General features: G+C 56.4%; 1 protein-coding gene across 2 annotated transcripts; it reads right to left on the bottom strand.

The window, feature by feature from the left end:
• Positions 1-1051: 1051 nt before the first annotated feature.
• Positions 1052-22016, bottom strand: AIF1L (allograft inflammatory factor 1 like). Of its 2 annotated transcripts, XM_047700878.1 has the most exons (6): positions 21860-22016; positions 21622-21683; positions 10915-10981; positions 9058-9099; positions 6698-6860; positions 1052-3930 (listed from the first exon to the last, which is right to left on the bottom strand). In XM_047700878.1, the coding sequence occupies exons 1-6, from the start codon at positions 21888-21890 to the stop codon at positions 3843-3845; spliced, it is 453 nt and encodes a 150-aa protein (XP_047556834.1). In that variant the 5' UTR covers positions 21891-22016; the 3' UTR covers positions 1052-3842. The 2 variants fall into 2 exon arrangements, with proteins under 2 accessions (XP_047556834.1, XP_047556833.1); XM_047700877.1 differs by lacking the exons at positions 21622-21683; positions 21860-22016 and adding an exon at positions 16621-16764.
• Between the last annotated feature and the right edge of the window lie 1921 nt (positions 22017-23937).

The following is a 23937-nucleotide window of genomic DNA, read 5'->3' as shown; positions in this document are numbered from 1 at the left end:
GGGCGTAGCCCCGGGCCGATGCGCCTGCGCCCTGAAGCGCCGAGCTCCTGCCCACTTTGTGTGATTAGTGGTCAGGCACCCCGCTCCGTTGCTCTGCGCTCCTTGTGGCGCTGAAGCCTCGCAGTTACAGTGGAGCGCGCGTGGTTATTAACCGTCCCGGAAGGAGAGGAGTTAGGAACCTGACCAACATCTCCAGGGCGCAGCTCTTGAGAGAGGCTTTGGAGGGGGGGCGAGGAGGAACAGAGGTTCCGAAAGTGGGTGGATGGGGGCCTCGGGAGCCTCTTCGCTCTAAGCGCCGGGGTTCAAAGGGCAGGGCAGCGGGTACCAAACATCACCTTTGTCTACTGCTTTCAGGGTAATCATTTCCCGAGCAAGAGCCCGGGCACGCGCAAAACAACACGCGTTAAGCTCCAACGCATCCTAGTTGCCGAGGGGTTTATCGTTGCCATTTAACTGATGAGAAATCAAGAAAATTCCCCAGTGCCCCGCATTCGCAAAGTGTTGGTGAAGGCGGGGTTAGAATTCAGCTTGTCCGGATATGCTGATTGACGACAGTCCACCGTACAGGTGTTTGTGTTGGGATTATAAATGCTCTAGGACAGAAATTCATCTGGAGCCTGTGGGTTAACTGGAGGGCGGGGGGGCCTTCTGCCTCTTACTGTTTGGTTTTCAGCAAATTGCCTATCTGTTCCAAGGCTGCTTCTCATTTTTATTTTTTTAAGATTTTATTTATTTGAGAGAGAGAGCATGATGGGGGTGGGGTGGAGAAGCAAACTCCCCACCGTCGTGGGCTCCCTACTTGGACCCCGAGATCATAACCTGAGCCAAAGGCAGCCGCTTAACAACGAAGCCACCCAGGCGCCCCCATGCTTCTCATTTTGAAAATAAGGTAACATAATAGTATCAGCCTCATAGGGTGTTGTGAGGAGTAAATGAAGTTTAACAGAGCCTGGCACATAGGACACCTTCCTTTAGAGCTGTTACTATATTAGCTATCTTTTCTGAATTTGCTGAGCCCAGGAACTGTCCCCAAAACACACAAGTCAAGACCTTGATGTTTGTTTTATTTCTATCTATAGAGATGATATCTGGCGCCACACACATTCATTCTCTCTCTCTCTCTCACACACACACACACTTCATCCACCTGAATGTGCCCGCCAGACTCCTTCCTTTTGTCACAGGGACAAAGCCATACTTGGCAGTCCCTGAGTTGCTAGTTACATTGGTTAGATTTGGTCTTTCAGAAAGAAGACAGCTGAAGTTCAAAGAAGCTGAGCCCTCAGCCATAGAAGTAAGTCCCAGAGCCAATAGCCACAATCTGAAATACACAAATCTACAAATCCCCTTTCCAGGGACCACTTTTGAGCCCCTCTCACGTCAGAAATTGAGTTCTAGTAAATGGTGGAGGAACTGGTGGTGTTTCCCAGGACACCCCTTCCAATGAAAGAACTCTTTCCTGCCCTTTCCAGAAGCCGGGGACACACCCATTAAAGTGTCCTCCTCCCTTAAAGGAGGCTTCCTGCAGTCTTGCAAACTGTGGAACCCATTGAAATAAGCCTGGTTGCTTCTGCCCTCCTCTCCAGAGGAACAGGTACACTGACTATAACGGGTCGTTAAGGAAAGTATCACCTTACTCAAAGGTCTCAGTCTGTCCCAGAGAAGAGAGGCCAATGCGGAGGCATAGAGACAGGCAGTGGTTCATCTAATGATCTGGTGGGAGGGGAACACAGAGGAGGTGCTGGGGTGAGATTTTTCATTTACAGGGAGAACAGTTTTGTTGGGGTTTAAACTTCAACTAGGCTTGTGCATTTGAAGCAGCTCCTTAAACTGAAGGTCAGCCAGTTATGGCCAAATAATCCTGTTCCTGAACTGGTTGAGACCGACCAGTGGATTAACCCACCCTGGGCAATTCCCCAGCCCCTGCCTGCTCCACTCCCTCAAGCTGCTGCAAGGGCAGCTCCTCAGGTCCCTGATTATGGATCACTAAGGAGCCGCAGGGAGGCCACACCGACTCCCACCTCCAGCAGCACCCTGACATTTCCACTTAAAGTTTGGTGAGGGCTTCTGCAAGACCTTTGCTCGGTCTTGGGCCCAGGATTGCAGTACAGTCACCCCGCAGTCCCCGCTCTCCGTAACATTCATCTCACGGGTCATTGCCTGATTCTGACTTCCCCCACTAAATTCCACGAGTCTGTCCATTTCACTACCTGGTTCTTAGCTCTTGGCCCAGAGCAGGTGCTTAATAAATAGATAAAAGGGATGAGTGCATCTAAGTCCTGAGTGAGCAGGGTAAGGGACTCCAGAACACAGATGGGGTCAAGGCTGGTGTCCCTGCTCAGCCAAGATGAGGCGGAATAGGACACCTTCCGGGGTGAGTTCTGAGAAGTGGCTTGGCAGAGAAGCTCTAGGGAAGACAGAACTGCAGAGGGAGCCGGGCCCTTACCCCACCGTGGTGCTGACATGGAGACACTAGGAAGGCTGAGTCCTGGCCCAGAGCCTTCCCCAAGTATTTACCTAGGAGACTGCCCCTCCCCGGCCCAGCCCAGAGCAGAGATGAGGATGGGCACCGCATCCGAACAGGTGGGTTCCAGTCCAGACTTCTGTCTCCTGACTAACCCCTTGGCAAGGCACTTAATCCCTGTGAGCACCAATTTTCCCACCTGTGAAATGAGACGATCGGTCTAGATAACCTACGGAGTGAACCAGGGCTCTCAAACCTGTCAAGTCCGTCACAAGGGACCCCAATCCAATCCCCAAGCTTGAGCTTTTGGGTGATTGGAAATGGAGAGATGGGTTAGAGGGCAAGGCACATGTCAGGACAAAGTGGGGGGACTTAAAGCTTATAATAGGTGGTCAATAAATATCCGTTGGATGACTGATGAGTGAATGAATGAATGAATGAATGAGCGGAGTATGGCAGGAAGGCAAATGGGGGAGCACAGTCAGGTTTGAAGCAGATCCAGATCAGAAAGGAAACCTTCCATCTATCAGGTCTTGGCTTATTAGTGGTGCTGACTATTTGCCGTGAGCACTCTATTCCTCTTTCTCCTATTCTGTTGTCCTCAGCATCCTCCCCAAAAGGTGGCACCAGACTAAACAGAAACCCCTCCCAAGCCCCCTCGCCTTCTTTCCACCCCTAAAGACCTTTGCTGCTCCCACAAAGGACATGGGGGCTGCACTTTTCCTCCAAGCTGCCTGTAAAGGTGTGGCTGTGGGCAAGACCAGAGCATTCCTTCTAGAACCTTCTTGAAGGGCTCAGATCGCCAAGCCCCTCTTCTTCTCTCCTTCTGTCACCTCCCTGAGGATGAGAAGTGTGGCATGGGGGAGGGCGTCAGCAGGGGAGGTGGGACAGTGGGTGGTCACGCTCTAGATGAGTCAAGAGCACGGAACCACGGAGCTGTCCAAGGAAAGTACGGTTCCCACTCTAGGATCTTCTGAGAGAGGGCTGTGGCCCTCATCAGGGCCAGGCCAGCAAGCCTGGACTTAGCTCAGGGACCCCAGAAGGACAGACTGTGCCAGCTCCAAGCATGAGGATCATAGTCTTCCAGTCTCCCTGTCCTGGCCGCCCCCTCCAGGTTTTGGTCTGATGTCAGCCCTTCTGCACGGGGAAGGGGGAAGGAGGGAAGACGAGAGGGAGGGTCCCCAAGGCACAGAATTCCCTGGCCCAGAGTCCCTTTAAGGCAGATAATTTGTGCTTTACAAAGAGATCACTGATTTTGCTGATAGAAAACGAAACAAACGCACGACGACCAGACAAAACAAATAAGACAAATCACGATGAATCCAGAAGGGCAGCAAGAGCAGGAGGGAGGAACAGGAGCTGGTGCAGATGGTGGTCCTCAGGGCAGGCTGGCAATATCTCTCTCTGGAGGGGGGCCAACCGGCTTGGGGCTGCTCTCGTTGGCTTTTCCTTCAAACATCATGACTCTGGTTTGGAGACAGAGGCAGGGGGGAGGCAGGATTAGGATTCCTTCCCTCATCCAGGGAGAGATCATCCCAGCCCTCATGTCTGCAGGGTCCTCAACCGAATGCCCTTGCATCCATTCTCCAGTGGGATCTCCTCTATGTGAAGGGGCTGCTAGTCCCATTTCACAGAACAGAAAACTGAGGTACAAAGATCTCTGTATTCGAGGCCATGCATCTTCCCTTACCCATGCTGCCTAAAGGCAGAGCTAGGCTGGGTCATGGCTCTGCTCAAAACCCCTTCAGATCTTCAAAAACCACCCAAGGTTTTAAGAGTAACATCTGGGGTGCCTGGGTGGCTCAGTCGGTGAAGCATCCAACTCTTGATTTCGGCTCAGGTCATGATCTCAGGGTCATGAGATCGAGCCCCGGATCAGGCTCCACTCTGGGATGGAACCTATTTAAGATTCTCTCTCTCCCTCTCCCTCGTCCCCTTGCTCATTCTCTCTCTCTCAAAAAAACAAGGTAGCATCTTGGAAGTAGAGGATAGGGGTTCTGGATGGAGCCTCTGAAGGGAAACAGCCTGATTTGAATCCCAGCCCTACTATTTCCCAGCTGGTGACTCAAGGACAACCCCACTGGCACTCAGTTTCCATTTGGAAGTAAGGATGCCCAAAGGGCCAACAACCCTAGAGCTGTTTCGAGTACCCCCACTCTTCCTGTGGTCACCCTTTGGGTGGGCTCTTTCTGTCCACTGGCTATACATCCCATCCAAAGGGTGACAGTCCACAAGCAGCTTACCTCCAAGCTGATCTGCATACCCAAGGCCCTCCTTGACCTCTCCCCTTGGATGTCGAAAGGACACTTCCAACTTAATCCCTCAAAAACTCAGCTCCCAATTCCTGCCTCCCCTACCTGCTCTTCCCCCTAAAGTAAACAGCATCACTCACCCCAAATAGATCGGGATCATCTAACTCCTTGTTCTCCTCTACATATCTGGGCATTGAAGCAAACCTTCCAGCTCTGTCTCCCAAACCATTCCTGATTCCAGAAGCTTCTGCCTACCTTCACTGCAGCTTCTCCAGGCCAAGTGGCCTCATCTCTTGCCTGCACAGCCTCCCTCCTGCCACTCTCACCCCTGCTGCAGCCAGAGGCTTTTAAAAGTCAGCCCCTAGCTTAGAGTCGTCCAGTGGCATCCCTTCACATTAGTGCCAAATGCTGAGTGGGACCCAGACCCACAAGGCCCCAGGTCACCTGGTCTGCAAACTCATCCTTCACTCCATGCACTCACTGATGGACAGACACACTAGCTTCTGTGCTGGTCCTTTGAGCACACAAGCAGTCTGCCTCAGGGCCTTTGCACTTGCTTATTCCGCTGCCTGGAACGCTTTCCCCTTCGGATGGCTCATCTCTTAACATCTCTCTCCCTCGAGGCTCTGGTCAAGTGTTGCCTTCTCAATGAGATCCTCCCTGCCTACTCTCCCCTCCGTCTCTGTTCCTCTGTCCATTCGGGTTTTCTTGGTGCTACACCATGGCAATCTGGCATTTTAGTTTCTTGGGTTTTTTATTTTGTTCTTGCCTATCTCTTGCCATGAGACTATAAGCTCCATGAGGCCAACAACTCCTGTGTCCCTGACACCAGAATAATTCTTGGTACATCGTTGGTGCTCAATAAATATTTGCTGAATTAATAAATGACACATCTGAGGGGTCACTGGGTAGACCAGAGCCGACCACAGAGTAAATGCACTGAATCCTGGGTGTTTTCTGAGAGCATCAACACTCCCGTTGCTGCCACCTGTGGCACGCGGCATCCCAGGTGTACTGTGGTCTGACCTGGACGGTTTTCCACACCGCTTGCCCCACCCCTTCCTCACACTAGAAGCTCTGCAGGCTGAACCAGGGGCTCATGAGCAGGTCCTCAGCTTCCTTGGGCCTCGACTCCCCGCTTTGTAACAAATGAGGCAGGTATATTTGACATTCGTACGTTCAAAACCAGAGACCCTCCAGGGTATCTCTCTGCAGCGGGGGCAGGGGCTGGGAAGCGTGACCTTGGCCACCACAGACCAGGTGTTTGCCAAGACCCAGGTACTGGGCTGCGGCCTTCATATGCGTCACCTTCATATGCGTCATGACATTTCGCACAAGAGACTCACCATCATCTCTCGCTTACAAACCAAGAAACTAAGGCCCGGAACCAAAGGGGATTTGCCCAGACTCAATTAGGGGGCAAGCAACCGCATCAAAATTTGAACTCTGCCTCCCTTCAGAGCCAATTGTTAAATATATAATGCTCTCCACAGCCTCGTGGGTAGTGGAATCACTTTTCAAATGAGGAAACCCAGGCTCAGAAGGTTTCACAGAAGATTTTTTTTTTTTTTAAGATTTTATTCATTTATTTGAGAGAGCGCACAAGCAGGGGGAGGGGCAGAGGGAGAGAACAGATTCTAAACGGAACCGGGAGCCCAACACAGGATTTGATCTCAGGACCCGGGGACCATGACCTGAGCCGAAGACAGACACTCAACCGACTAAGCCCCTACGCCCTCAAGGTGCCCACACGGTAGATTCATCATCCCCGCCATCGTTCTGCTTCCTGAGCACTCATTCTACCGGAAAGTTCTGGGTACGTATTAATGTGCCCATGACAGATGAGGAAATCGGGTTCAGAGAAATCAAGCCCCTCGTGTCCAGCAGGTCCCACGAGGCGTTCCCTCCTGGCTGGGCTGAGGCCTTCCCACGCACAACGACTCTGCCTTCGGAGGCCCCGGGAGAGGCAGGGGGTACTCACAGTTTAAGGACAGCTGACCGCTTTCCCAGCATCATGTTCACAAAGTCTCGGTAGGAGATGGTGTCGCTGACACCCCCTGTCACCTCTGAGATCATCTTTTTCATCTCCAGATGGGTCTTGGGGACCCCAAGCTTCTCCATCATCCTCTTTAAAGACATCAGGTCTGTGAGAGGAAAAGCAGGTCTGTTAAGTGGAGACAGGCTGCGGGCCAGGCGAGGAAGAAGGTAGAGCTCCATGGCTCTCAGCCCCTGCCCGGGGACTGCAGTCCAGGGCCCTTCTCCTCCCCGGCGGGTGAACCCATCACACCGTCCCTGCTCTCTTCAGAGGTAGTACAGGGTAGTGGTTAGGGACAGGGACCTGGGCTGGAACCCAGTCCTGCTCTTTCTGGCTGTGGGACCTGGAGCAAACTACTTAACCTCTCTGAGACTCTGCTCCCATAAGCCATCAAATGGGTTGACGGGGTCATCTGAGAGGGCGCGATGCACAAGAAGTACCCAGCACAAAGCAGGTGTCCAGCAATGGGGCCGTTAGGGGTCTGTTAGGTCTGCTGAGCCCCAAGGTCAGGGGGAGCCATGTGCCCGCTGCTCCAGCTCCCTGGGGAGCCACTGCCCAGCAAGGTGGGGTCAGGGAGTAGGCTTGACCCAAGGCAGGGAAAGCCATCCTGTAGGGTGCTGGGCGGCAGCTTCTCTCCACCTGCCACTCCCACCCGGCAGTCCCAGGGTTCCCGCCTCGCCCACAGGGCACAGGAGCCAAAAATATCCTGCAGAGCAGGAAAACCAACAAAGGAAAAAAATTCAAGAAAAACAAGGGAGGCACCAAAAAGTCACTACTCTCTGTAGAATCGATGCCTCTGACCTCCCTGCTCCCCAGATCTTAGGCAATTTCCTCCAGATTGTTCTGTGAACAATGGCTCAGCAGAGGGTGGTGGGAGAGAGGCGGGACAGAGGGCCGATTTTTGGGGCCACGGGTGTGGCACTACAGCTCACCCGAGAGCAGGGTGGGCAGGATGGATGCCAGACCCCCAGGTGCCAGAATGTCCAGGGCATTTCAAAGAAAACTAGGCAGCCCTCTGCAGGGAAAAGTTACAGGTCCCCCCATGCTGCTGGCCAGGACTGAAATTGGCAAGACCTTTCTGGAAGGCAGTTTGGCAAGATGCCTCAAAAAAGTCTTTGACCCAGAAGATCCAATTCCCAAGATTTACTCTAAAGAAATAATCGGAGATCTGGACAAAGATTCACGTACAAAGACGCTCTCCACAGGACTATCAAAGTAGTTAAAATTGGAGCTTTCTAAATGCGCAATATTAAAACACCGGCTAAGTAAGTTACGGTCCGGCCCGCGATGGAATATTATGCAGCTGTTAATTATATTTCAAAAGAAAAATTAATCATATGTCAAAACGCTCACAATATATTGTTTTTTAAAACGAGGTTCTAACACGGTTATAAAACAGCATTTGTGATTAGAATAAAGGGTGGGAGTATATAAACCAAAATATTCACAGCGGTTATTTCTGGGAGGGAAGACTGTGGCTGACTTATTTTCGTCTTTGTGCCTTACTGCGTTTTCCAAAAGTTTTTATGATGAAGATGTATTAGTTTGATAACCCCAATTTTTTTTTTCCTGAAGGAAAATAAGGATAAAAATATTTAACAAGGAGAAGAAGGAGACAAGACGGAGGAGTAGAAACATCGCAGAGGCGACAACACTGAGCTCAGGGCCAAACAGAGAAGGGAGAGCCAGTTTGGGAACCAAAGGCTGGGATCTGGACCCTGGGCCGACCACTTGACTGCCATGTGCCCCAACCCAGTCGGTTCACACTGCTGAGCCTGGCTTCCTCATCTGTAAAATGGGGATAATTAAGCCGGCCTTGACCATGTCATAGCATTACTCGTGAAGGTCAAGGGATGGTCTTGGACCCAAGGGCCATGGGACAGGCATTTGTCACCCCCAAGCCAGGACCACACGATACAGTCAGGATCTGCTGGAGGAGGGAAGCTACGTACACAGGAGCACCATGTCCAATGCCGGCCAGCGTACAAAGGCAAGGACAAAGGAACCGCCAGTCCCCTGGGACCCGGACGTCAAGAGCCTGAGCATCTCCAATCCCGGGCAGGGGTGGCACCTGGTGTGGAAGGCTGAGACGTGTGCGGGAAGGTGTGTGGGAGGGAAGCAGTGAGGAGAAGAGTCTGGGGGCAGTGGGTCTAGGCTTAAGGCTGGCAGGCTGGCCTGGCCCATCGAGGGAGCTTTGGTGTGTGCCCCTCCCCCACACAGAAGGCCCAGTGGGTCTCTCCAGACCCTCAGATCCTCCCCCCAGCAGGGACACCCTCCTCCCCTTGCACAGTCGAGGCCTCACTTACCAATCTCACCCTCATTGTTCAGGTCAAACTCCATGTACTTCTCTGGAAATCACAGAGCAAAAACTGGGATTAATTAGCTCCAAAGCAGGGTCCCAGAGATGTCCTCGAAGGCAACAGGCCGTGTCCCCAGGGAGCCCACATCCTCCTCCTCCTCCTCACACCCTCACTTCGGGGTCTAGACACGAGTCCCATCATCTCCACCACTGTCTCTGGAGAAAGAGCTCCCCTGCCTGCACCCCTCTTCCACAGGCGCCATGGTATAAGGGTCTAAGGGGCCACTGTAACCTTCTGCTGAAGTGGGGCTTCCTCCCAGCTGCTTTCTCCCAGGTTCCCACCAGCATGAGCTGGCTGTGTCACAGTGACTCCAAAGTGACTGGAACAGATTGCCAGGCCCTGATCTATGGGTGCAGTGGCTTTAGGAAGGGTGGGGTGAGGTGAGGAACTGGTCGGTTCTAGTGATTCTGATCCAGGTGTGGGAATCACCAGTTTAAGGAATCCCTGTGGTTCTGACCTTTTTGGGGGCGGGGGTGTCTGTGGGCACCACTGAAAATCTGGTGCTCTCCCGAGAGAAATGCCATGAACCTGCCCTTGACCCAAAGTGGCACATACAATGCCCAGGGGTACACAGACCCTCCCCATCACCTACAGACCTTGAGTTAAGGCTCTCTGATCAAAGGCAAAGAGCCTTGTCCTCCCTCACCTTTGCATGGCTCTCCTAGGGGAGGCGGCAGGGGTCGGTGGAATGGAGCAGGGATGGGGAGAGGGGGTGGTTTATCCCACTACTTCTTTCTGTTCAATGGAAACAGCCCCATTGCATAATGGTTCAGAGCAGGGGACTTTGGAGAGAGACCAACACGTGATCAAGCCTTTAACTCTGCCATAGGCAGGTCGTGTGACCCCACACAAGGGATCCCCACCTCTCCGAGCCTGAGTTGTTTCATCTATAAATCAAAGTCGCACTCGTCTCCCTCCTGGCTGACTTGGGAGGAGTTGGGGAGCTCACGACACAGCATTCGAAGTGCTTCCCACAAGGTCAACACTCAACAAATGCTTTGCCATCAGGGTCCTGCCTGAGGACAACGAAGCCGGGAGTGGTTTGAGGAGTACTTGGCAGGCTCTTCGCCTTGGAGCAGGGAGGACGTCCACAGTGCCAAGCCTGGCGGGGAGGGGGAGGGGGGTGCGGCCTCGAGGCGATCTGGCGAGGTCCTCCAGCGGCCAGGGCTCCCTGCGCGCAGAGAGCATCTCCCAGGCAGGAAAGGTGGGTCTGCTGGGCTCCTTATGTGCACGGCTCCTCTCCTTTCGAGCTGCTGGCTGGGAACCAAGCACCAGGGCCCGGAACAGAGGGACCTTTATGCCGCCCCCTCCCCGCGCGGGCTCCCGGGCCCTGTTTTCTTTTCATCCCGTGCTGCTGGGATTCAATGGGCAGAAACTCTGCCCCCTGCCCCACTGTGGTGACACAAACGTCCATTCTGCACAGGGGCTCCCGAGCCGCTCCCCCGCGGAGGGGAGAGGCCAGGGCTGCTACAAAGGGCTGATTGTGTGCTGGGGCCCCGGGAGCGAGCGGGGCCTGGGCAGCAGCGGACAGGAGCCAGGCTGAGCCCGCCTGTCAGGCAGCCGTGGTGGGGTGGGGTGGCGGGGCTTCGGGCAAGGGTGAGGGGCCTGGGGTGGCATGGAGGCAGGTAGAGGGGCCAGTGCCTGTGCCCGTGGCTGGGAACCCCGTCTCACAGCCCACCAGGAGGAGGGCGTTCTGAAAGAAACAGGGGGGCACAGGCTGGCCTTGTGGGGTAAGGAATCCTATGTGCCAGGGGGCCAGCCCAGCTCTCCAGGGGAAGGGGAGGGCAGACAGCCCCGGCTCACCTTTAAAGGCCGCAAGCTTTTCTGGCAAGTTCTCTTCATCACTGTACTTCTGGTCACAGAGAAACTCCTTTGAAAGTGAAAGAACAGTGCCGAGTCCCAGGTCAGCAGGCACAACCCGCTGCCATGGAGGCCCACGGTCCTGGTGTCTGTTCCCACACCAGGTGGCTGGGCTTGGCCGGGGAAGCACAGGAGGCTCTAGTGTTTGTCCTGGCTTCCTATCAACCCCCAGAGGCAGATCTGCAGGAACCTGCCCCTCGGGCAGGAAGGGTCTGCCCTAAACACCTCCAGCCAGCCTCTGAATTCCCAGCGCAGGGACTGGCCCTCCTCCCCCAGGGCAACCCAGTTCCAAGATCCATGAGGCCATGAGCCCCGCACACAAGCTGCCTGGTTTCCAGCACTCACTTCCTAAGTGTGTGACCCAAGCTTATTAATTCTTCCCTATTCCTCTATGGTTTTGTCTGACAAATGGGTACAGTCGTCGCAGCCACTCCTCAGGTTTGTAAGAGAATCCAAGGCGAGTGTCCGCATGACTCTTGGCACACAGCAAGTGCTCAGGAAACAGCAGCTAGTGCATTGTTAGCCTCTGCTCTAGCCAGAAAATGATTGTATATTGCTTGGGAGGTAGGTTACTCTCTCGTCTGTGTCCTCAGCTGTAAAACAGGGCCACCTTCCGCTCAAGTGATGCCTTTCAGAAGCAGATGTGCAGGAGGGGGAGGGGCGCGGGACACAGACAACAGCCTCCAGAATGAAACACTGACCCGCATGATCTCTTGGGCTCTCCCAGTGGGCCCACAGGGTAGCTACTATTATTACTCCCATTTTACAGATGACGGAACGGAGGCCCACCCAGGCAGAGCTTCACCTTGGCTCCGACTCCCGGAGAGCTCACATCCCTAACCCCGACACTTAAAGATGGGCGGGAGGCAGCCGTTCATCGGGCTTCAGAACAAAATGCTGCTAATTAGTAAGCACTTGCTATGCTGGGCATAGCGTCCAGTGCCTTGCTGCCGCTCTTCAAGCCGCCCTAGAGCCTGTATTCAGATGGGAAAGCAGAGGGCATGTTCCCATCCTAGCGCCAGACTCCACAGATCCCCTCTCCTCCCTGGACCTCGCTTTCCTCATTACTGAGCAGACCGGACACAGGCGTCGCCCCCTCCGCCCATTTCTGAGGGACCACAGGGTACACGGTTCTGGTTGAGGCATCAAGGGAGCAGGTGAGACCAGGGAAGTAAGGTCTGTACTGTAAAATGACAAGAAGCCCGTGTTTAGAATGATGTTAAACGTCATCTGGACCTGCCACTCCATCTGTTTCTAAATTCCTGTGGGCATGTCCCACCAACCGACCCCTGAGTCTGTACTTCTGCATCTCCCAGGACATAAGACTGTCCAGCCTGCCGTGTAAACCCCCCTTTAATGTAGGAGAACGAATAGGAGAATAACTGAAGATAAAGTACTCTGGGTTTGGGTCTCAGTCCCCTCCTCACCAGCTGTGAAATGGGTACAAGGGTATCCATCTCCTCGGGTACCTGCTCCTTGACGGGGAGAACCCACTGTGAAAGCTCCGTGCCAGGCGTGTTCGTCCGAGCTCAGGAAGCAGCGGCACGGCTAAGAGCAAGGAGAATGTGATCCCTTCCAAGGCTCACGACCTCCACATTAACTCACCCCCTTCGACAGAGAAGGAGATATCCACCTGCCAGTTTGGCTCCCCTCCTTGGTTCTGGGGGCTCTGTCCTACCCCTTGAAGCCAATTTGCCTGGATCCCTAGAGGGGATTGGTACCTACTGTGGACAGGCTCTGGTCAGTGCAGGATTTCTGCTTTGGGAGGGCACTGTGCTGTCTCATTAGGGTAGGAACGGCCCTGCCAGAGAGGTTAGATGACCTGTCTGAAGTCCTAGAGCTAGAAGGGTGCAGGCTCGGTTTGAAACCCGAGCCTGTTGGACTCTAGGGTCCAGGCCTCCAGCAGCAACCACGGGGCCACCCCAGGGCCCACCATGTGGATCGGCCACACATCGGACCTCGTTACCAAATGCCATGCAGGGTCCAGCCCCCACTTAGCCAGAGCTGGGCTACCCTCCTCCTGGCTGGCTCTGTCCAGGACTTTTCTTCTTGGCTCCCTCTCGTCGCTCTTTTCCACCCCCCACCCCATTCTCTGACCCGAAGTAGGACAATTAACTCTTGTCTGTGGCCCCAAGCAAACCAGACGCCTCCTGGGGTCACAGGGCCCATGGTCTGCACAGCAGAGGGACAACTAGGTTCCGCAGTCAGTGGTTCCCAGACTTTGAGATAATGCAGAAGGAAACACTTCCCAAAAAAGTAAAAATAGAGGGAGGTGCTAAGATAGGGCTGCCAAGGTTTTATTTTGCCAAGTGGAGACTATACACAATCACCACTGACTGTTGCCACGAGTTCAAAGAAGGACATTCCGGGGGCGCCGGAGTGGCACAGTCTGTTGAGCGTCCAACTCTTGGTTTTAGCTCAAGGTCATGATCAAGGGGCCCTGAGATTGAGCCCCATGGTGGGCTTTGCACTCAGCACGGAGTTGGCTTGTCCCTTTCCCTCGGCTCCTCCCCTTTCTCTCTCTCTCATTAAAGATATTTCGTGAAAGTGGGAAGTTCATAATTTTTTAAAAGATTTCATTTTTAGTGAGAGAGCATGAGAGGGGAGGTCAGAGGGAGAAGCAGACTCCCCATGGAGCCGGGAGCTGAAGCAGGACTCGATCCTGGGACTCCGGGATCATGACCTGAGCTGAACACAGTCACCCAACCAACTGAGCCACCTCGGCGCCCAGGAAATTCATAATTTTTTAAAAAAGATTTTATTTATCTATTTGACGGAGATCACAAGTAGGCAGAGAGGCAGGCAGAAAGAGAGAGGAAGGGAAGCAGGCTCCCCGCTGAGCAGAGAGCCCGATGCGGGGCTCGATCCCAGGACCCCGAGATCATGACCTGAACCGAAGACAGAGGCTTTAACCCACTGAGACACCCAGGCGCCCCGGAATTCATAATTTTTAAGTGGACTCCATTTAGCCTATGTTCGGATCACCGCATCGCCCCCATGTTCCCTCAGCTTTACCATCTCGGGAACCGGAAAACCTTCACGTGGGAGGCACAAGGGTTTGGGCAAGGCCCAACATCTGGGAACCTCTGGTGAGAGGCCTAGAGGCCCTCCCAGCTCCCCCGTTCTGATCGACCAGAAATCCTGCACCAGCTGGAGCCTGTCCCCAACAGGTACCAACCCCCTGTGGAGACCCAGGCAGGTTGGGCTCAAGGGGTAGGACATGGGCCCCGTCTTGGAGAAAAACCACACAAGGACGATCACAGGACAACCAGGCAGTGGCTTCTGTCCACTGGGCCCGACCCCGGGCTGGCGTGGTGGCGGGAGGGGGGGGGCACGATTATTGTTTTCTCACCGCCGAAGCCAGTTTTCTCCTTGGCGCTTCCGACCACCTAATGTGCTCTTTTATTGGTGTTCACCCCCCCCCGTCCCCCCCACTGCTAGAATGAGTGCCTCAGCCACCCTGGCCCCCTGTCTGGGCCTCCCCCCATGCCAGGCTTGCTCCCACATCGGGACCTTCGCCTTTGGCTATGCCTTCTCCCTGCAGCGCTCACTTGCCCACCGCCCCACCCCCTGGCCCCGTGGCTCTCTCCCTCACCATCCTCACGCACTGGCTCAACTCTCCCCTTCTCAAGGAGGCAGACCCCATCCATCCTACCCACTGCAGTCCCCTGCCTCCACTCCCAACGCCCCTTATCTTGCTGTGCAGCCCCTTTTATCCCACGGGATGAATCATTTGCTAACACAGTTCACAACATTATGCTCATGAAGGGTGTTGTCTAGGGTCTGTCTCCCCGCCCGCCCCCCCACTACAGTGTAGGCTGCACATAGTAGGTGCTCAGGAAACATGTACGGGCTGAGTGAATGAACTGAGACCCAGGACCCAGGGAGGATAAAGAACTTGCTCAACTCAGCACAGCCGGCAAGTGCCCAAGCTGGGATTCAGGTCCACAGTGAAGGCTGCCTGGGCTCCTTCCCTGCACAGAGCTACGGAATCCAAGCGGCCCACGGCAGTGGCTGTTGGAAGGAGGCCAGCGGGGAGGCAAGCCTTGGGCCACAGGTGCCAGGAGGATGAGCTTACTATCTCATGCCCCAGAGATGCCTAGCACCCAGCAGTGCCCAGCACACAGTAGGTGCTCAGGAAACACCGGCCAAGGGACTGGAGAAGCCTGGCATTCAGCCCAGAATCATTTTCTCTACTCTCAGCCCAGACACAGTGGGGCTGCTTTGCAAACATGTACGCGTGCGACACAGACTGGAGGGGTCAGAGATGGGAATCCCATTTTTCCTTAGAGCCCCAAATGGCAATGGCTTGAGCCACAGAGCGACCAGGGCTGGGAGAGGCATCTGACCCGGTCAGGCGTGGGTGGGGGTTAGGGCAGCTGTGCGGACCAGGCCTTTGGCAGGGTGCCAGGGAGGGGGCAGGTGGGCAGCAGAAACAGGAGTTTCCATTGGTGGGGCTGCCAGCTCCCGCCCCGGCTCCAAGCTTTGGATTCTTGGTTCCTGCTCATGCACAGCCCACAGCTTCCCTACTTCCAGGCGTCCTTACCCTCCGCCCCCTTCCCCGGGATCTTTGCCCAGCCTCGGGGGCACAGCCATGCCCAGTGGGCAGGTACCCTGTGTGTCCACACTCCAGGACCCACAGCTGCCCTGTCTCTGGGTCCCCAGGCAGAGAAGAGCGAGCCACAAATACATACATGTAAGTGCTCGTACAGTGCCCATTCCCTAGTAAACACTACATGAATGTTGGCTGTTTATTACTGGGACCTCCAAACACCTAAATGAGTACAGTCTGCTTACAACCCCCCAGCTCGCCATTCAGAACATCATTACCCCCTCCCCCGACCTGGGCTGAATACGGTTTCTCTTTCCCCTTTCCGGGTATTCCCATTGGAGAGACGGGACAACGGAGGCCCTGAGACATTGCTCAACCTGCTCAACGTTACAAAGTTTTAACAATTCAAGCAACGTGTACCTCCTTTCACCGCCCCAGATCCTTCCCTGCCCCAAACAAGGAGAGGGTGGTCTGGCCACAGGTTTCTGGGCAAAGAAAGTCAACACTGTTACGTTTCCTCTTAGGCTGCTGCAGAAAGAGGGTATTTCAGAGGCCAGGGACCCACTCAATAGCCCTCTAGGGGGACGGGAGAGTATGTGGATGCATTCCTCCACCCCCATGCCCCTCTCCCACTCCAGCTCCCTGTCCCCAAAGACCATTTTTTCCAGCTTCAGAAACTGCTGTCAGGGCCTCCAGGGATGAGGGCTGCTGGGGAAACTGAGGCACCAGAAGGGAAAGTCTTGCCTCAAGCCACAGTGGTCAGGAGACCTCCATCAAGTCCCCAGGGGCAGGGTGTGAGGGGCAGAGGGCTTGGGGAGGGAGGTTGAATCAAGTGGTCTGGGTTCAAATCCCAGCTCCAGCACTTGCCAGCTCTGTGGCTCTGGGCAACTTGCTTTACCACTCTGGGCCTCAGTTTCCTCATCTATAAAATGCGATCATAACAATAGAACCTCCTCCTTGGGTTGGTGTAAGGATTAAATGAGCTAACTGCATAGCGAGAGCTTGGCTCCTAGCACATTTACTAAGCGTAAGCAGTTACAACCAAACCCAAGCCTCACCAAGAGATCAACATGAGCAGGGCAAGGGCAGAGACCTACCCACAACTCTCCGTCCCACACTGCGCCATGGAGTCCTCCTGGTAAGCCTTGACCCTCGGGCCATCCCTCTGCAAGGGCAAACTTTGATTTGTCCTTGGACACCCGGGAGACTTGGCAGGGATGGGCCATCCACACGGGACAGAGTGCTCCCATCTCCGCCCCAGGGGACGGTGCCCACAGGCACACCTGCTCGCTACTGCCTCTCTTGGTCCTCTCCAACCTCTGATGCACATCAGAACCCGCCCCCCCGCCCCGTCCCTGGGAGCCCCGTCTACGCCCTTATGCCCGGAAGGGAATATTTCCAAGACCGGCAGAGGTTGGCAGCCCCTGCCGTGTCCGGCCTTCCAGATCCCTTGCCACCTGCCTGCTCTCCCCTCCCCCACGCCCCCTCCTTAACTCTCTTTCTGGGCTGGTACCTCTAGCACCTGCTCCCGGATGCTCGCTCCGGCCCTCTGTCCTTGTCCTTATGGACCAGCTGCAGCAGAATTTTGGGGCGGGCAGATATCACCATCTTGGAGGCCATCCAAGGAGCTGGTGGCTGCAGCCCTGCGCAAAACCCCCAAGGACAGGCAGCACCATAGTGGGCCCGGGCTGAGATGGCTGGGACACCACCCACAGGCTCTTAAAGGGCCAGTGCCAGGTCCGTGCCGGGCCTGAGGCCTGGTGCGCAGCAGGAGCCTAGAAGGTGCCCCCACAAGGACAACAGGCTCACGTTGCCCATGGTGGCTCTGAGGCCTCATCTGGATACAGCATCCTTGCCAGCAGGTGGGGCAGCCAAAGAAAAACAGCCCACAGACTACACAAATGAAGCGGCCCTGACAGAAATTCCATCCCCGGCTTCCTGTGACACGGCCACGCCAAGGTCGAGCCCGGCTGTACCCGCGCGGACACTGAATCCTTGGGGGCTCACATGGCCGCTTATCACCATCTCCCTTATAATATATTAAGGAAGAGCAAGAGAGACGGGTGCCGGCGAGGCCAGCTGGACTCACTCACCCGGGCAGGGACAGGCAGGGTGGCACAGGGTACACAGGGAGAGAGACACACCTGCGTCGTGCCCTGCTCACGTCTCAGAGGTCCCCTATGCTGGGGCAGGACAGGGGACGTATAACACCAGGGCACAGATCCCCAGCCTGCCCTGTCCAGCTCTTCCCAGTACAGACGGTGTGTGGGCTCTGAAATAACCATTAGGCCCCTGAACGCTGCAGGGAATGCCAAGTGCCCTTGACTCGACCCAGGAGGGCTGGGAAGGCGGGACAGTAGCCAGAGATCCTTATCACCTAAGCAGGAGAGGCTTGTGTCCCAGCTCGGCCATGGCCACCTGGCAGACAGGGTCCTGGGCAGGCCACGGGAGCCGTCAGAGTCAGCATCCCAGCTCTGCCACTTCCTGGCTCAGTGACCTTGGGCAGGTGACTTCACCGAGCTGTTTCCTCATCTCTAAAACATGAGCCTGAGGAATCCCTGTCCCACGGGGATGTTTATAGATTCCTCCTGCACATCTGTCTAGTCAAGCGCTCCATCCAGAGGGTCACTGAGATGATGGCAAGTCCTGGCATGGAGCAAAGGCACGACCCACGTTATTGGTTCAAGATTCCGGCCCCTGGCTGGTTCGAGATGCAGCCCTCGTCGTCCTCCGGGCTCCTCCTGCTCAGTCCCAAGGGTGAGGGCACTCTGCGGGGCAGCCCCCAGTCCCACTGCCTCTCTGTGTCCCTGTGGGAAGCTGCAGAGAGAATCTGTCCCGTTGCCATATAAGGCCAGGCCTGGCTGGCCCGGGGTCACCTGCCATGCCACCAAGGCTCAGGGAATGTCAGCTATGTGGGGGGGAGTAGGAGGTGGGCTCAGGTCCTGCCTGCTTCAGTAGTGCTGAGAACGCCCACACACACTTGCGCATGCACACACGCGAGTGCGCACACATACACGCACATGCACATGCACGGCAAAGGCAGGGAGGCTGGCTTCAGGCAGTTCACTCAGCCCCTGCGTGTCTTGTTTTCTGTAAAATGGGAACAGACACTCACGAGAGGAGAGCGAGCATTTCATGAGATAACACCCGGAGTGCTCCTGGCACGCTGCCCGGCTCCTGCCAAGTGCTCAGAAAATGATTACAAAAATGAGAGCAAAACCAAAAAGAGTGCATTTTCATGCAGGCCCCCAGGACCTCCAGGTCCACCCAAGTCTCCTTCTACTTTGGCTCCTGACCCTTATAACAACAATAGCGAAGACTGAGCTGCCCTCCCTGGAAGCTGGCCTGGCCCTGGGGCGAGGGGAAGGCTCCAGAGGGAACCGGGGTGCTGGCCCGGAGAAGCCCCCAGAGCTGCCGGCCAGGCGGGGCTCGACCCTGGGCAGCAGCCCCCGAGGTGCTCAGGCCCGTACAGCCGGTGAGTCATGAAGCCCCATCCTCCAGGGGCTCCTGCCTCCACAAGGCCCATGGGAAAATGCTCCATCCGGCCCCCCAGAAGCTCTGTGCCAGTGGGGCCGGTGAAGCTGCACCCCAAAGAAAGCCAGTCTGGGCTGCCAACATGGTTCCCTCTAGAGTCCACGCACACCAGGGAATGTCTGCTGTGGTCACGGTCATGGGTGAAACAGACTCAGACCCTCAAACAGAGCGACTCCCTTTGTCTACAAAGAGCTCCTGTCTGGTCATCTCTTGATTGTCATGGGGACAGAGCAGGGATCTCTGCTCCCTCTGCAGGCAGGGAGGCCTAAGGTTCTGCTCTGTGGAAGGGTCCGGCCCACTCTGAGCAGCCAGCATGGGCTGTGGCTTACACTAGACCTTGCCCCTAGGATTCCGCTCCCTGCATCATTAAGCACCAAACCTAAGATAAGGACCATGAAAGCTGTGTGCTTTACAAGGATTATCTCCCTGAGAAATCACCGCAACCAAAATGCCATTATCTCAAGTGGCATGCCCAAGGTCACAGAGCCAGCAAGTGCTCTGCCCACCCCTGCACCACCACCCCTGACCTCCTGGGCCGGCGAGGCGGGGGTGGGGGCCGGCACACAGCTCAAACTTCTGGTTTGATCCAGCAGCCAGATAGTAGGCTGGGTTCCCATGGCAGGGATCAGAATAGCTTCTGGGCAGTCAAAGAACACTAGACGACAAGCTCTGTCACCGGCTTTTGTGTGGCCTTAGCCAGTTGCCTGCCCTCTCTGGGTCTTGGGGTCCCAAGGTGGTAACACATGGCCCCTTCTTGTTAACTTTCTCCAGTCCCAGCACTGTCCAGATCAGCCCCCTGAGAGCCACAGCCCCACCCCCTTCTGAGCCAAGCCAGTCCACCGCCCAAACCACCAGATAGCCTACGCCTACAAACCCCTCCGACTGCCCCCCACTAAGGGCAGGGCTGGCATGAAAGTCTCACACACTCCCAGCAACTGTGGGTCGTCTGACCGTAGTCCCCTCTCCCCCATCTCCAGCTGTCTCTGGCTCAGGGTCCTGCTGGCTGTGGGTGGATTCAGCCGGCTTGGAACCCGCCCTCTCGAGTGGCCCAGGGGGCTGTATGAGGTCAGGGTTCCAGGCTTCCGTCCAGAGGGCAAGAGCAGCCAAGACCAAGACCAAGGGCGGGCTGGCTGCAGAGTAAACTGGGAAGGAACCCAGCAGCCTGGACCCCTGAGAGCCCCAGCCACACGATCAGTCTCCCTCCCAGCTATGCTCAGGATGACCCCAAGAGGCAGGTGATGATGGCACAGAAGGGACTAGAGATTACTTGGAGGGACCCTGGGTCCCCAGAGCCCTGCTTGGGATTCCTACAGCCAGCAGAATGAAATCAGATAAGCTGCCTCATTCCAGATACTCCGGAAAAAAGTCAAGACTGCCAGCCCAGGCGAGAAGAAATACTAGAAAATACGACGGCTGTGCGCAGCCCCCGGACCCACTTCCACACAGCTTTGACCCAGACCCTGCTGACCGTCACCAGCTTCCCACTTGGGGACTCTGAGCTGGGCTTGGACCTTGGGTGCCCAGCAGCTGAGGGAGCCAGCAGGGGGGATGCCCAGCCTTGTTCCAGTGGGGACCCCCCTGCAGCCTGTTGGGAGGGAATCTGGGAGGTGTCTACTTTAGGAAAGAACTCTAGCACCGTCCACAGAAGTCAGCCCTCCTGCCAGGTGCTGGGCCACGCACACTATATATACTTTCCCTCTCTGAGCCCTCAAGGTGGCCTCAATTTTGTTCTGAGATCGGGATTCCTGATGGAGGCCGCGCCTGAGCCCAGATCTCACGGGACCCCAGACCCTGGGTTGTGCTGCTTTTGAGTTTTGGTCAATCCAGGCAGGCCCTGACACTTTTCCTTATCTTCTAGAATTTACCTGGCCATTAAGCAAATGTTTGTGCACCATCGCGCACCCAGCAACAGCGGGGTTTCTGTAAAGAAATCCATGAGGTCCAGCAAGAAAAGCATCAAGTGCCTCAGGGAACCTTTCCTAAAAGCTGGAGTGGGAAAAGAGTTGTGGGGTGGGGTGGGGGAGGGGCCTTGCATTTTCTGTCTGGGAGGGCGCACCCGCGCGGCAGTCTGGACCCCGGGTTCTAAAATCAGCCCCACCTGGACTTGCCGGGCCATCGCGGGGCAGCCACCGAGCCTCTCAGGGCCTCCATTCCCTCCCGCGGATGTACTACCGGGGGCGGGGAGGAGGGGCGGCTCAGAGACATCGGGGGTCCCTCCCTGGACTCAATACTCGCCGCTGGTCCCAGGCGGGCTTCCGGGGAGGCCGGGCCCGGAGGCATCAAAGCTCCCGGGCGAGCCCCACCTCCCCAGTCTAAGAGTAACAACTTGCAACCCGAGCCGCGGGAGCCGAGTTGGGTGGAGGCGGCGGAGGCGGTGGAGGGGGACCTACCTGGAGTCGGAGGCACGGGGCGGGGGCCGGGGAGGAGATCGGGGAAGCCCAGAGGAGGAAGGGAAGGGGGTTGATGTTGCGGCAGGCACAGCCTCGCAGACGGGGGCGGGACCTGAGGGGCGCTGGGATATTTGGGGGCGACTCGCAAGCCGACCCCGGGCGGCGCGCGCTTACCCGGTTGATCTCGGCCAGCCTCCTCTCCTGCCGGGCTTTGAGCAAGCCGAACGCCTTCCCTCCTGCAGGAGACAAAGAGGCGGCCCGGGAAGCTGGGGGGGCGGGGGGTCTCCCCAGGCCGCGCGCCGCGGACCCCGCCGTCCGTCCGGCGCGCGCAGGTGGCGGGCGGGGAGACTCCGCGCCGGGGTGGGGGGGGGGGGGCAGGGGCGCGAGACAGCGCGGGGACGGCGGCGCCTACCTTGGAACCTGTTGCTGAGCGCGAGCGACATGGTGAGCACCGGGCTCCCGCCGGCTCGGGGCTACGCGACGGCGAGGCACGACGAGGAGGGACGGGTGCCGGGTCCGAGCTCCGGCGGCGTGTGGCGGCGGGACGGAGGGGCGGAGGGATGGCGCGGGCGGCCGGACACACCCCTCCCGCCCTCCTCTCCCCGCCCCCCCGCCCCGGGCCCTCCAGCCCCGCCACCCGGCCGCCGGCATCAAAGCGCCTATTATGCGGGACGCCGCGCCCGCGCCCGCCCCTCTCGTGGAGGGCGCGGAAAATGCACGGCCCGGGACCTCCCCGGGCCCCTTCCCCGCTCCGGGCCGCGATGCCCCCAGAAAGAAAGCGGGGACGCACTTGGGATCCTAGAGGATCAGCTAGGGTCCCGGTGGCCGCGAGCGCGCGCTCCAGCACCCGCCGCTGTTACGTTACGGTGGCCCTGGGCGCGCGGCGCTGGTAGAAGGCAGGCCAGCCTCCCCAGTCTCTACTTTTAACTCTTGGAAGAAAAATATGAAAACTTTGAGTTTGTGTGTGTGAGTGTGTGTGTGTGTGTGTGTGTGTGTGTGTGTGTGTGTGTGGTTGGGTAAAGGCATAATGACAAAGCGCCGCAAAGACATCAGTGACACTTTAAATCCATCAGAATGATTTGTGTTCTGTTAATTAAATCTGTTCTTGAGCACTCACTATGCCCCAGCTACTTTGCTGGCTCAGTACAGCATAGATTTACGTCGTTTAATTCTCAAAACTCTGCAGAATAGGACTTGGTGTTCCCAGTTGACAGAAAAGAAAAGTCAGGGAGCTGAAGCTGGGGACAAGTCCACTCGGATGATGATAAGCCAAGCCCCCGACTCCTGGGGGTAGGGGGCGTGGGTGCGGGAACCAGAGACTAGTGACGGGACGGTAATGAAGTCTCACGGCCAAATCAGGACAGTTTTGAGAGTGAAGGGTGGCAGTCCTCCTAAGTATGCCGACAGCCACAGGTACAAGCAGGAGCTGTCCTGGGCAAACAGCTGTCCCGGGCAAACAGCTGTCCCAGTCACCAGTAATGCAAACCCCCCACCCCACCACCACCACCACAGAGTGTGTCCCTGGGAACTGGATCTGGGAAGTCTCCTTCCCCACAGACTTACCTTTGTCTTGCCCCCAGGGCTGGGATCCTGGGGCCAGCTGGTCGTCTCTTCTGTGGTTGTCCCTGGGAGACAAAGTGGCCAGGTTGTCCCAAGGAAGGTGGCTGGACAGGATGGAATGTCCCACGGTGGACCCATGTCAGGGCAGCAGCAGTTCAAGGCCCCACGTCCCCAGCACAGTGAGCACCTGTTTCCCCCCGGTTATTCTCTGGTGTCCACCCACCTCTAGGGTTTGGATCTGGCCAAGCTGTGTGGTCTGGGGCCCAGCACCAGCCTTGTCTGAGGCTCAGTGTCCTTTGCTGCAGAGTGGAGGAAACAGTGCCTCTCACCCAGCAACGGCTGTTAGAACTTTTATAACTTTCAGGGTGCTTGGAGCAGAGAGTAAAAGCCTGCAGGGGAGCAGGGCTTAGGAATTACAACCCTTGGTTGATGGGAGATGTTCCATCTGGAGGCCAGATTAGGGACCTGACCTAGAATAGGGCCCTCATGACACCCTTCCCAGTCCAGGCTCAGATGGCCTGTTGCCCTGGTCGGTTGCGGTGGCCGGCCGCCCCACCTTCCAGTGCTCAGCTGCCGGGCTGCATTGCTAACCAGATGTTCAACAGCTGCCACATTCCACCCAGCACAGCCCCACCTCTGGGGCCAGAGTGGCTCTGCACACACCAGGCATGACCGGACTGCATGAGTCATGAGATGTTAAGCCTGAGGTACGTCACCATGGAATGGAGAAGAGGCCTGGGCTGCACATCCCCACCCCATTGGGATGATGACACTGGGCTTTGCTGAGCCCCACAGCTTGAGTGGATAGGTGTTTAATGCCAAGAGCAGGCATCAGAATGGCTGTGTGCCTCTATCAGCACAGAAACTGGGTGTTGAGGAAGAGGGTCTGGAGGGCATCAGACTCGATCTATCCCGGGGTCTGCAAAGAAC

This window comes from Lutra lutra, chromosome 13, assembly GCF_902655055.1.
Source record: "Lutra lutra chromosome 13, mLutLut1.2, whole genome shotgun sequence".
In the NCBI taxonomy this organism is placed as follows: domain Eukaryota; kingdom Metazoa; phylum Chordata; class Mammalia; order Carnivora; family Mustelidae; genus Lutra; species Lutra lutra.
This window is presented reverse-complemented; position numbering and strand designations above follow the sequence as displayed.